Here is a 14,046-nt window from a genome sequence, read left to right as displayed (position 1 = left end):
CCATCTTGCAGCTGAGAAAAATCAAGGCTCAGAGATGGGCAGTGCTCACCTCGGGTTCCTCAGCCAGAAGTACAGAACAGGGACTCTAACGCCCATCCGCAAGCCCCAGGCTCATACTTGTGGCCATACCAGGTGGCATTACAATATTCCTTTCAGATTGAGCATTCAGTATAGGAGGCTTTGTCCCATCTACCCGCTCTCAACAGGAGGGAGGGGGAAGATTGTAGGACCATTTGTCCAAAGTCACCCTTGGGCCGAGCCGTGGTGGCACACTCCTTTAATCCCAGCACTCTCGAGGCAGAGGCAGGCGGATCTCTGTGAGTTTGAGGCCAGCCTGATCTACAAAAGCTAGTTCCAGGACAGGCTCCAAAGCTACAGAGAAACCCTGTCGTGAAAAACAAAAACAAAACAAAAACAAACAAACAAACAAAAAACCAAAGTCATCCTTGGTAACTACTGGAATCTCTCTAGCTGGACATTCAAATGTTAATTCCTCATGGAAAGTCCCCAGATCCCTTCCATGGGTCTGGGCAGTAGGGTGGTACTAATAACGGAGGAGCCCCGAGAGGTCCAGGGAGACGCTGAAGTTCACACAGCAGTTAGACTGGAGACGCCGTGCCGCCCGGTTCTCATCTCTCTCTTCCTCTGCCCTTTGGTTTGTGTCTGTCTCCTCAGCTGCCCCTGGGGAAGATAGGAAGAGGCTTCAGCAGCAAAGAAGCTGAGTTTCACGACGACTATGGCTCTCTTGAGAACGAGGACTGTGCGGACGACGACCTCCAAGGCAGGCCGGAGCAGTGCCGCCTGGAGGGATACAATAGCCTGGAGGTCACCAATGTGTAAGAAAGCCTCGGGACTCGGCTACAAAAGCGGAGAGAGAAGAGCAGCCCCACAGCCCAGTGCCGTCCATCCCCACTGTTCAGAGAGGCCTGGGGCTGAGGGCAGATGCCAGGACAGACTTCCCAGAGACGGCCGCCACTTCCAGTGGGCACCAAGGACAGAGAATGCCCACCTAGGTGTCTTATATCTCTGAAGACAGGCCCTGAGGACACATCACCCAGTCATGACCCAGCAGGTGGCCCCGGTGGTGCTGTGGCTCACGGAACAAACCGGATGGTCCTGGCACTCTACCCTGAACTTCCAAGAAGGGGAGGAGCGTCAGTGCCAGGGCCTGGAACACCCTTCTGGGAGGAGCAGGAAACTGCCTCCTCCGCTCACCCAGCCTTGGCAGAGCCGGGGCAGCTGCAAAGCCAGCCATCAGTGGCCAGGTGGTGAATGCCGCCCTTCGGCCCAATGGGCAGAGAACGTGAACTCTGACCTGGTCACTCACTCTGGAAGGATGCAAAGTGGCACTGGTCTTCCTTCCACTTTAAGAGCACTGAATCATGAGGTGGACATGTTGGGAGCAGGAGGGGATCTCTGCAGGGCAGAGGGGCCTGGCAGCAGCAGCCCCAAAGGCTGCAGGCATCCTGTCACCAGGATGGATGTGACTTTAAGAGTGTGTGTGTGGTGGTGGGAGTTGCTGAGCTCTGTCCCCAGACAGCCATTCCAAGCATGGGCACAAAATGGGGGAGTGCCTGCCATTAACCCAACAAACCTCTGCTGTGACGTCACCTGAGACAGGTGTGCTCACCCATGACCTAATAGAGGTGCGAATCCCACAGAGCAAGGTTGCTGGGCTATCCGAGCAAGGAGCTCCCAGCCCTTTTCCTGATCTGCCACTATTTTGCTGTGTGGTTTTCTCCCAGGGGCCTCACCTCTCTGTGCCTCAGTGTCTTACCTATAACACTTCCGGTTCCTCTCAAGGAAGCTGAGGATTAACATTTGCTAACATTTGCCACAAGCTTTGAGCCTCTCAGGAAGCAACTTAGAAGGGATGGGATGAGGAGGAACGGGAGGAACGAGCCTAGCAACCTCCACCCACAACATGTGCGGACAATGGATGAGTTCGCTCCGTTTCCTTTGGGTCCACAGGCAAGAGGGGGGTGCAGAATGTTTAACACTGAGAGCTTCCCAAAGCCCCCAGCAAGGCCTGGCTGGGAGAGCCATCACTGCGGTGGCCCAGAGTACTGGGTGCAGCATCCAGGCCCAAGACCACTGGGCAGAGACTTTGCCTGTTGCCACGAGGGAGGACTAGACAGTTATTCTGCACCAACTCTCTCTGAGGCCATTTGCACCAGGAGTCCAAGAAAGGTTCAGATTCCCAAAACTGACAGTGGGGTAGCCTCTGAGCCACCAAGGTCAGTCTTCTGCCGTGATATAAAGTGCCCCTTTGTGGGAGGACCACACACAGCCCATGAACTTGAGAACTGCTAGTCTCCATGTTGAAGACATCTCTTTAACGATCCCACAGGCACAGTCTTCCTCACAACCATAGTCCAGAGGCCTTGGGTTTAGGAGGACCCTTTCTGCCTGCAGGTCGTCCTCTGAACGAAACACAACAGACGCCAGGTCACGCAGGGTGAACCTCTGGGGTATAACCCAGCTTCTCTCAGGTTCTGCACCCTGGAGGGTTTATAGTATACATTCCCGCCTCTGGAATCCCAAAGCCCCTGAGTCTGCAGCCCAGCAAGAGGAGAGAGGCCCTCTTCTAACTGAGGCCAAGTGACACTCTCAAACTGCATCCCCAAAGGGTGGCACAACTCCAGGACCCAGGAATTTATCAACAGCCTCTCTGGAAAGGTTGCCGGCTGTGCTGGCTCCTGAAGAGGAGGGCCTAGGTGCACTTTCCTCCTAGGCTCCTTCCTGGTGAACTCTGGGCTTCTGTCCCCAGGACCTCTGCCCGTCTCCAGCTACACGCAGTGGTCACTTCTAGCAGATTCTGGGTCTTGACTCTTCAGTGCAGGAGGTTGCCACGCGATAACAAGATCCAGAAGTGGAAAGAAGGGGTTTCTTCTAAGCCTGGCCAGCATGAGGCACTCAGAGCAGGCAACTCCTGCCCCACCCCCAAAGATGGAGGTCATAAGGATAGGTGGGGTCTTGGCAGGTGTGACTTTGGATTTCACTGCAGAGGCACGAAAAGAGCGCCCTGCTGGGACCATAACACCTCTTGCCAGAGAGTCACTTATTCCCGAGGACTGCTTCACAGCACTGCGGGGAAAGTGCCTCCTGGGTGGTGGCAGCTTCTGGGTCTCAGTTTCAGAGAAGCCAGTGTGGATGGTGACAATGACCCTGACCCAGGAAAGGTTTGTAAATGCAAAGCAAATGAGCCCTGAATGGCACAACCCCCACACTTCCCCAGAGGGAAGTCTAACAATAAATGCTTGGCCTTGCGGCCACCCCTCTTTTCTCATTGGCTTTCTCCTTTATTGTCCCTGCATCTTCTCAGAGAAGGGAGACTAGGAGCCCCTGAAACGGATGGGGGTGCTTGTTGGAAAAGCTGAGGGTCTCAAAGTGGTTAGACGTGTAGATGCTCACTGCAGACGGGTCCGTCTGAGGGTCAGCATGGTTTCCAGGCAATGCTGTGGGTTTGGGGAACCACACACAGGTGCCACACACAAAGGGACCTTCCCAGCCAAGACATTGTCATCATAGATGGGGCTGGACTGTGGGTTCTACCCAGGACTGTCAGTGGCCCTGACAGAAGCCACCCAGCTTGCCCTGTCTGTGTCTCCCAGACAAGGAGCTTCTGGCTTTAGACTAAGGTCAGGTGGTGTGTGCCCTCTGTAGTAGGTGCTTAGCGGGCAGGAGATGAAGAACCAGAAGATACGGGAGGCAGCCTGGTCACAGTTTACCTGCTGCCAGGCTCTGTGCCTGAGGACATGGTGACCCTAGGCAAGTGTCCCAGTTGTCCTGTTTGCCTTCTGCTAATTTTTTTGTTGTTTGTTTGCTTTTTGAGTCAGGGTCTAGCCCAGGCTGTCCTGGGACTCAACCTGTATCCCAGGCGAGCCCCTAAATTGACAGTAACCTATTCTCAGGTACCTAAGTCCTGGGGTTACAGGTGTGTGCTACCGTAGCTGGCATCGTTTTGTTCAGTTTTAGTGAGATGAGTTTGCTGGGAGTGTGGTGTGAGGTTAGTGCTCTGGACGTCTTACTGAATCAGGTCATTTAAGTACTGTGTTCTGTGTCAGGCATTCGTGGGGTGAGAGGCTGTCTTTGCCGTCTAAGCTTGTCATTCACAGAGCGATTTTCTTCTGGGTGGAAGGAGGGAGGTGGGTTCAGCTTCCAAATTTGCCAATTAGGAAGGCTCTCTGCTCTGGGGAATTGGACTGTAAGCATCTAAGGTGGTCCCAGGCAGGGGCTGTGTGGTCCTGTGGATAGCGTAGCACTCGGACCCGGAAAAGAGCCCATTTTGAGGTCCTAGCTCCCTTCATTAGGGAAGGTCCCAAGTGGATGTATATAAACCACACATGCATCAGTTTTCCCAACTGTCATATGAGAAGAGCGGTCCCTACCAGAGGTGCCTACTGTGGGGGTGAAATAGGCTGACCTATATACAGCTGGAACTCAGGTAGAAATAATTGCCCTTCCCCCACAAGAACATCTGGCCACCTCTGGAGAAATCTGGGATGTGAAGGGACACTAGAGAATCAAGCTGGTGTAGTGTGTCCTGGCCCAAGACATCGGTACAGCACTACTATGGAATTGTCATTGAGAGTACCCTGAGTCTTGGGGTTAGTGTCCCCACGGCCTCAATTCTGTCCTGGCACCTCTGTGAACTGCCAGGACTGACCACCTCCCTGAATATCACAAGGCTCTTCCTCCCTGGGGTCTGGCTGTCTTACTCCCACCTGGAGGGAAAGGGATCTTCCATCAAGGGAGAAGCTCCTCTGGCCACATCAGAACATCCCAGGGGCTTCATGGATCAACCACTCCACTCCCCACACCCACTGGTTACCACTGGAGAACCAAACCAACCTCGACAGAAATACTCAGAAAAACAATTGTGTTTGTAACAAACACGTAGGCCGTTGCCATGTCCTCACTCCCTAAACAGTGTAATAGTAAGTTCTGTCTGTGCGGCCAGTAGTACTGACAGGTGTAAGTCATCTATGGGTGATTTAGAGCACTTGGGAGGCTGCCGGCAGGTGACTGTGGTTTGCTGTTTCTGTTAAGGTCTCCTTCTAGTGACTGAGTAACCCCAGAGGGTCCCAGACATGCACCCCCATCCCTGGAAACTGAGGGAGGACTATTCTCTAGTTCCAGTTCTCCTCTTGAGAGCTGGAAAAGCCAGCATCCACTGCCCCCACACCTGGGGGTTAGAAACCCTAGCCTGTCTAAGCCAGTGCAACCACTTGGAAAGTCCCATAGAGCAGACAGGAGACAAGCTACACCCATAGCCCAGGACTGGCTCCTTCTGAGGCCTGTCTCCTTGGCCACCTCCTCCCTGTGTCTTCACAGCTGTCCCTCTATGGTCACAATATGATAGCACTATCTGTTTATAGTCACACAAGTCACATTGCACTAGACACCCCCACCCAAAGCCTCATTTTCACGTCCTCTCCAAATACTGTTACAGTCTTAGGTCCTGTTGTTAGGACACCGACATCTAGATTAGGAGGCGATGTGGTCCAGCCCATAACAGTCCCACACAAATCCCTTGGATTTCAGTCCCTTGACTCAAGTGCCCCAGTTCAGTTACCCATCATCTTCTGAGTTTAAACCCAAAGAAAAAGTGATTCCCACCCCTTCCCTCAGCTCCTACGAAGCAATTCATTATCTCCACACACCCATGCACACTCATGCACATCCATGCACACTCATACACATCCACACACACCCATGCACACCCACGCACACTCATACACATCCACGCACACCCATGCACACTCATACACACCCACGCACACTCATACACACCCACGCACACTCATACATATCCACGCACATCCACGCACATCCATGCACACCCATGAACACTCATGCACAGCCTCAGCCTCCCCACTCCACAGCAACACCTGCATCTGAATTGTGAGATGACATGGGAGACAGGAGCAAGACAGACAACTCTGAATTCTCGTTCATAGAAACACAGAACGAAAATTTGCTTTTCACGATACCAAAGGCGGTAACCAGATGTTCTGCAGCGGCCACGCTGCATCTCCTTCCTGCCTCCTCTGAGGGGCCTCCAGGATTTCCGTTTCCATGCAGAATTCAGAATCAGGGTCTAGGATCTCCATAGGAAACTTGAAATGTGTACCTGCAAACCTCAGTTTCTGCTACAATAGGAACCTTGTGGGTCACTCTAGGGCACAGCCAAGAGCTTGGCTTGCAGCTGCTTCAGCATGACCTTCCTAGGGTCAGGACAGCCTTCAATTCCCATGGGAGCCACTAGATGGCGAAACGCGGCCCTTACCAGGCCTGACATCCTGCATTCAACTCAGCTTTCCTCTGTACCCTCCAGAGCTCCAGTCCAGCAAAACCCGCCACGCCTGGGCCCCTGGCAGTGCTTGCCCGTTTTGGAAGACCCAATGGGTGGCCATTGGTGGAGAAGCGGCTTTTGTTTCCACGACAGAAGGCAAGACACTCATCTTTAGTAGGGCAGGCAAAATGCAGACTCAGGGTGAACCCAGAAACCAGGAGCCCAGCCCCCATCCCATTTTAGCAGAAGGTCCCGTTGTGAGTATGTGTGTGTGGGGGGGGGGTCATCAAGGGAGGCCAGGGAGATGTCTCAACAGATAAAGTCACTTGCCTCCAAAACTACGACTTTGGTTCAGTCCCCAGAACACATTTGGCCAAAGGAGTTGACACCCTTCTCCCACTAAATGAACACATGTTTTTAAGCAAGTCAGAGGACCCAAAGGAGAACCATGAGGCAGCCACCAGCCTCAGGGGATTTTCGCAGAGCTGGGCAGCACTTCCCATGTCCCCTGCAGCCACGGGGTCACTAACTCAGCATATCTGACCACTTCTCCTTCTCAGCAGTCGGGTCCTGGGAAGTAAGGACGCTGGCCACAGCTGCTTTTAGCCTGGATCGTCTCCAACCTCATCCTGAATGCCAAGGTCTCTCCATACCCCCTTCTCCATCCTCTGACCCCAAGCAGATGGGAAGTCCAGGTCTGGCTTTGCAGTCTTCAGGGTGAATCCCACAGAGCACCACTGGGGTTCTCTGGTGTTCACAGAGACAAGACAGCTTGGTTTAATGTCTAGAACTCTGATCTTGGCCTTCAAGTCACAGGTTTTCTGAAACTGTTCAGCATGGGCTCATCTTGTCACTTTTTCTCCCAGGGCATCTGTAATCACACCAGGAGCTTTTCTCTGAGGTCCACAATAAGAGTTTGTGTTTATAAAGCAACTTCCCATGAGCTAGAATTGCCGTCTGCTTTCCACTAGCATCAACTCAACTGACCGTCACCAACCCCATCTTACAGAGAAGGATGCCAAGGCCCCAGAGGGCTACACAATTTATCTAAGGGTCTAAACCCATCCAACACCCCACAAAGCTAGAGCTTAGCTCCCTGGTCCTGGGCTTGTGGGGCCATGCACCCCTATAACAAGCTAGCAATTGCCTCCTGAACCCGCAACTCTTAGACACCCATGCTAGAAACCCAGATCAGTGTGTAAGGGTAATGCGAGAGAAAGGAATTGTCAATCTTCTAGCAAGAAAACATCGATCTTAGACTGGCTGGGGGCAAACCTCAAATATCTGAGAGAGAGGGTAATAAACTCAAGCAAGGGTGGGTGGGTGACTTGGTGAGCCATGGAGGAAGAGTGTTGCAGCTAACCGGGTGGAGTGCTTGTCCAGTTTGCACGGAGACCTGGCTTCCATCCCCCGCAAAGCATGAAGCAGGTGCATTGCTCAACCTGTGATAGTTTTTTTGCACTAGGGAGGTAGAAGCAGAAGAATCAGGCGTTCAAAGCCATCCTCAGCTACACGAGACCCTGCCTTTAAATGAGTAAGTAGGATCACCAGAAAGAGGACCAGGGGTGATGTTCAACGGTCCAGATCCTGCCTAGCATAGTGGGGGCCAGAGATTCAATCTCTAAATGAAGAAAGAAAAAGAAAAACCTCAATTAATAAAAAAGGTTTAAATTGAAGCTACAAAAAGAAAAACCCAGAAGGTGGGTGGAGCGGGAGGATGGGAGGGAGAAGGAACTGGGATTGGAATGTGAAATAAGATTGTTTTAAAAATTATAAATAAATAAATGGGGGAACCCCAAAACTTTCCCCCTTTCGGACCAAATAGAGAGCAAGTAGCTCGGTGATGCTGTCCCGCCCCCACAACACCCCTGAGGAATCCTACAGGCTGGGCTGTCCCTGTCCCAAATTGTACCAGTGCTCAGTCCTCTTAGTGAGCGGTGCCCCCACTATGCCGTCTCAAGCAAAGCTGGCAGTGGCAGAGAACTGGTGGGGCATGCTTTAACGGGGGCTCCTGCCTACCCGGGGTGAGGAAGAGAGACCTGCCTGACCAGGCATTAAAAGTGACAGAAGTCAGGGGGTCCCTAACTGCCAAGTCTGGGGCTGCTAGCAGGGTGGGGTGACGGCAAGGTCTAGCCCAACCCCGGGGCAGCCTTCGAAGCTCTGAGTGATAACTGGATTTTCTGAAAAATGACTTCACCCTGCTTGCTAGGCCAGCTGCTGACTTAGACCTACCTGTCAGGAGCCAACGAGCGCCCAAAGTAACTCGATTTGCCAGCTCGGTGACTCAGCCTCTGCTTCCGTCCTCCCCTTCTGGTCCTTGCTTTCCTCCAGGGAGCAGGTCTGCGCTGGTTGGCTGCTCGGCTAGGATGGAGTTCCAGGGCACACCCTGCCTGAACACAAGCCACTGAGACAACATCAGCCAATCAGCCACCTTCAGAGGCGGGCTTTAAGAAAAAGCTGGACCAATAGTCAGTCTTTCGGTCTCTTCTGGATGAGGACGCCACAGAAAGTACGTCTGAGAATCAAAGCTACACCTTTGATTGAGTGGGGATTAAGGGCTTCAGGGCCTGAGCTCTGGGTTCAAGTCCCATTCATTCGAGGACATACTGAGCTATGTGGAGACATGGCTCCGCGGTTAAACTGCTTGTGGATCCCCAGAAAAGCCTGTGTTGCAAGCTTTTTAAAACATCTGTAACCTCAGTGCTGGGGAGGGCGCTTATTGGCCAGCCAGTCTACCCAGTCAGTGACCGCCAAGACCCAGTGAGCCTCTCTGTCAACTGAGCCCCCTAGAGTCAAGCTTCAGCCCCCTAGAGTCAATCTTCGTGGTCGAAACACTTCTGAACCTCTAGCTGTCACACGTATGCACACACAAGCACACATACACTGCAAATATGCGCGCGTGCACGCGCACACACACACACACACACAGTGAAGAGTAAATCAATCTGTCATATAGGGAAGGGTGAGGAATATGGCGAACTCTGAGGTAGCTTGCGAGACTAAAGTGACAGCCACAAGCCTGTAATTCCAGGACAAAGGAGGGGCTATTTTTGTGTTACATACAGGGACAAAGGAATTGGCATGCATATATTATCAGTAAGTCAGCAGGTATACACTATACGTGGCTTGCTTGCTCTGAGTGGCCCTCCAGCCCAGATAGTGCCTGGCAGACACTGACCAGACCCAGGCCTCCAAAGAGTGCCTGAGCCAGGACTCCCAGAGACAATTAAGAGGGGGTGATTAGGAGAGCGCCATGGACGTCACGAGTCCCAGGAATAAGACTGACCACCCGAGCAGAGGGACAGACAGCTCCAGCTGACCAACGGCCTTTGTTTCTTCCCTTTAAAAACTCACAGTTTGGGGATCAAAAATAAGGCTGTGTCTTCTTAGGGTGCTAATCTCTTGCCCACTCAGATAGCCAGCTCCCCAAGTACAGTGAACCTTGAAGATTCAATACCGAGCTAGGGCCAGAGAGATGGTTCAGTGGGCGAAGTGCTGGCCTATCACATCATCTCGGCTACTGGGAAGGCTGAAAGAGGAAGACCGTAAGTTCAAGGCCAGCCTGAATTCTGTTTTATTTTTCACGTGCTATGAGTAAGCACCTGACAAGGAAAGTTAAAGAAGGGAGAAAGGAAGGAGAGGCTTATTTTCTCTCACAGTAGCAGGGAGGCATGGTGGCGGGAGTCTGGGGCAGCTGTCATGTTGCGTGCATAGCTGTTGCCTTAGTGACTTTTCTACAGCTTTGGTGAGACACCAGGACCAAGGAAACTCATAGAAGAAAAAACATATTTGGGGCTTACAGTTTCAAAGGGTGTGTCCATGACCATGATGGTGGGGAGCATGGCTTCAGGCAGGCAGGCAGGCAGACACTGGAGCAGTAGCTGAGAGCTTACATCTTGAGACACAACCATGAGTCAGAGGGATAACTAGGGGCAGTGTGGGCTTCTGAAACCTCAAAGCCCACCCCTAGTGACACCTCCTCTAACAAGGCCACACCTCCTAATCCTTCCCAAACAGTTCTACCAACTGGGGACCAAGCATTCAAATACGTGAGCCTATAGAGGCTATTATTATTCAAACCACATGTTTGGCTTCCTGTCTCCGCCTGTCCCTCCCTTCTTCCCTTCCTCCTTTCCTTTCTGCCTTCCTTCCTTTTCTTGAGCCAGGATTTTGTGCTTCTCAGGTTGACCTTGAACTCACGAAGTAGCTGAGGGTGACACTGAGCCTCTCATCCTCCTGCCACACCCAGTATATGCAGCGCTGTGGTAGAGCATTTGTGTAGCATATGCAGGGGCGTGGGATCAACACACATACACACAATAAATAAACAAACAAATAAATGTTGAACATAAATTAAAAAAGCATGCAAACAGAAAAAAATGCAATAAAAAATGTCTAGATCTCCTCTACTCCCAATGATCAAAGAAGCAGATACTTCATCTAGTATCAATAACTTTAAATTTTTAAATTAAAAAGAAAAAACCATTTGCAGAGCTGGGTGTAGCTCTGTGGTAAAGCTCTTGCCCTGTACATGCATAGAAGTCTTGGGCCAACAGAACAGGGTCAACGGACCCCCTGGGGTCCCACTCAGACCCTCACACAGATCAGCGGTAAGCACTTTGTCAAGCCCCTCGGTCCTGCTGTGTGTGTCTCTAATCTGTAAGGTGGGCTCAATTGGTGACTTTCTTTCTTGCATGGCTGAGGAGGATAAGTGGGTCAGCACTCAGTGTAGGAGGGACACGAACACACTGCACACTTTGTGGGTGTTGGCTGCTAAGGTGAATAGTGTGTGTGTGTGCATCTGCATGTGTGCAGACTAACCTTTGGTGTTAGTCTCCAGGAGCTGTCCACTGTATTTTTTAAGGCAGTCTCTCACTAGGACCTGGGGCTCACAGATTATGCTCGTCTGCCTGGCCAGCAAGCCCCAGGTGTCCTTCCCAGTCTCCACATCCACAGCCTTGTGCTTCTTAGCATCCACCACCACAGTGCTCCTTCTTTACACCGCCGCGTATGATCGTGCTCAGAGTGGATGCTAATTGCCATTTCTTGCCTAAGGGTTGAGTTCATTTCTTCTGTATCTAAGCCACAGGGGATCCCCCTGCATCCCCAGTGATTTCAAAGCACTTACCAACTGGCAGCAGAACCAGTATAGCGTCTTGACCTGATCTTCAGTGCTGCAGGCCCCTCCGCACTGCTGGTCCCTCCCCACTGCGGGTCCCTCCCACTGCAGGCTTCTCCCCACTGCTGGTCAGGCCTTCAACGTGATTCTTCTCACGTCCTGGTGCAAGAAATGGAAAGCCCCGTCTTCTAACTTGCTTCTCTCCTGCTGCAGTAAAACGCTGGCCAAACCAGTCCGGAGAGGAAATGGTTTGTTTCATCTTACAGTCCATCATCGAGGGAAGCCAGGGAGGGAGCTCAAGGCAGGCAACCTGGAGGCCGGAAGTGAGGCAGAGGCCATGGAGGAACTCTGCTTACTGGCTTGGTTTCCATTCGTTGCTCACCCAACTTTCTTATAGCACCCAGAACCACCTGCCCAGGGATGGTACCACTCATTGTAGCGGGGACCAGCCTCGACAAAGTACTTCTTGCCAGGGTAGAGGTGTGGGGATTTAGAAAACATTAGTAAAGAATAGGAAGACGGGGGGGGGGGGTGTTAAAAAAGAAAAACATATAGGATAGTATTGGGAGGGAATTCCAGTGAGTACTGAGATTCACCCGCGTTAATTTCCAACTGCTTAAAATACCCGTGACCCCAAAAGGTAGAAGTAAGAAAAAAAACTGATACAAGAAAATGAACATAACAGTTGAAGGTCACAGGCTAAGTCCATAGTTAAAGATTCTGTTGCTAGAACAAAACAAGTCGAGCTCACACCCTAGACCAAAACATTCTGTAGGCAAACCACTCCCTGGGTGGAATCCAATGGTATATTCCAGTTAAGGGAACTGGAACTTAGCTGGATCCGTAGACTTTGTTTGAGGTAGAAACTTAACAACTTCTCCACGCCTGTTGACAAGAACCTTAAGAGAGCAGAACTCCTAAATCCAGGTAGAGCCTTTGTTTAAGGTAGAAACACAATAACCTTGGGGTCAGAGGTAAGTTTCAACTCTCTGACCTTTGGTCAGCGTGGACATAGGCTCACATTTTCAGGCCTCCACAGTGTAGACTCTCCAACATCAATCATTAATCAAGAAAATGCCCCATAGACACGCCCACAGGTCAGTCAGATGGAGGCAATCCCCAAACTGAGGTTCCCTCTTTCCAGATGACTCTAGCTAGTGTAAGTTAACAAAAACTAACCAGAATGCCCTCAGACAACTTAAGTCATAAATCAGAGGACAGTCAGGAAAAAAAAAATCCTGCAATGCCCTGGGGGTTGGCAAGCCCCAGCCAGCACGGGACTTCTTGGTCTCGCTCTCTCTGCAGCAAGAAAGCAAGCCCAGGTGTGGTTGCAGTGACCTAACACTGGCTCTCACTGCTGTAACCACCTTCTTGCTGCAAAGACTCTGTGTCTGCAGAGGCTTCCGTGTGACCCCAGTGCCTCTGGGTGACCCCAAGAGTCACAGCCGCAGTAAGGAGCCCCACCAATAGAGCATGCCAAATAACTTGACAGGAACATCCAAGAAGTCTATCACTAGTGCCAAGAGCCACCGGGAGAGGAGACGGCCCGGTTAGCGGCTGAGCATCACACCTGTTGAGAGGTGAGAGGCTTAGTGACACCGAGAGCAGTGGGAATGGGCTAAAATCTGCCTCATGCATCCTCCACCTAGCAATGCGGACCATTGGCTTAAAGGGGCAAATGAGGCATAAAGGGGTGTTTCTGCAAGCCCAGGTACACACATCTGGAATAAGAGATGGAGCCACTGGTTCTGTGCAGTCAGGGTTCTCAAGAACCGCTGCCTGCCAGGCGTGGTACTGCATGCCTGGAACCCCAGCATTCAGAGGCAAAAGTCGTTAGACCTTGTCTGAAAAAGACAGACAGGACAAGAGAAACTGTACCAAATGTTGGGATGTCCTCCCAGGCTCTGGCTCGTCCCAGCTGGCCAGTGACACCGGGAGAGTAGGCAGAGAACAAACTTCTGAAATTAAAATGGTTCAGGAAATGAGGCAAAAATGGTTTCCTTTAAACAAATGGTCCCACTCCCTGATTTTGCTTGGCACCATGTGAGCACAGTTTGCTGGCCACAAGGAGCTGACTCACTCTTCAGGGACAACTATGTCACTCCTAAAACCCGCACGCAAGACACGTCTCTTCCTGGTGAACAGCAGGGATGATCCGGGTTGCACACGCGTGTGACTTACTGCTGACTGCACGGGTGTTGGAGGTAAAGACGTTTGGTCTCAGCCCTTCCTGGGTGTAGAAATAAACCCTTAGAAAAAGTAGCTGGAATCTATAATCAGAGAGCTGAGGCAGGAGGATCATGAGGTTTGAGGTAAGTCTGAGTACACGATGGTTTCTGTTTAAAAAAAAAAAAAGTAAGCAGGGAAAACAGGGACCTGGGAGGAAAAACAGTGACAGATGGTAGAAGTCACAGCCAGCCATAGAGGGTACAGGGCTAACAGCTGACTCCTGACCAGCTTCTAAATATCACAAACATATTAAAAATTTTAAATTACAGTTATTTACTTATGTGCGTATGCTCACATACGCACATATGGAGGTCAGAGGACAACTTTCGGGAGTCTGTCTCTCCTTCCGTCAGGATCAAATTCAGGCCGATGAGTTCCACCCACTGAGCCATCCAGTTGG

The 14,046-nt window shown here is 51.4% G+C and overlaps 1 protein-coding gene and 1 long non-coding RNA gene across 5 annotated transcripts in view; one reads left to right on the top strand and one right to left on the bottom strand.

Moving 5' to 3' along the window:
- The window catches only part of Kazn (kazrin, periplakin interacting protein), a 908,996-nt gene extending 905,707 nt beyond the window's left edge, over positions 1–3,289 (top strand). For all 4 annotated transcript variants that reach the window (XM_075946808.1, XM_075946807.1, XM_075946809.1 and 1 more), the window contains one exon: positions 676–3,289. In XM_075946808.1, the coding sequence (XP_075802923.1) occupies positions 676–840 (165 nt within the window). In that variant the 3' untranslated portion in view covers positions 841–3,289. The remainder of the gene's footprint in view (positions 1–675) is intronic.
- LOC142834371 (uncharacterized) lies at positions 444–8,684 on the bottom strand. The gene is made up of 2 exons (XR_012907571.1): positions 8,531–8,684; positions 444–681 (listed from the first exon to the last, which is right to left on the bottom strand). It is a non-coding gene; the product is annotated as an uncharacterized LOC142834371 (long non-coding RNA).
- Between the last annotated feature and the right edge of the window lie 5,362 nt (positions 8,685–14,046).

This window comes from Microtus pennsylvanicus, chromosome 13 (assembly GCF_037038515.1).
Source record: "Microtus pennsylvanicus isolate mMicPen1 chromosome 13, mMicPen1.hap1, whole genome shotgun sequence".
NCBI classification, from domain to species: Eukaryota; Metazoa; Chordata; class Mammalia; order Rodentia; family Cricetidae; genus Microtus; species Microtus pennsylvanicus.
This window is presented reverse-complemented; position numbering and strand designations above follow the sequence as displayed.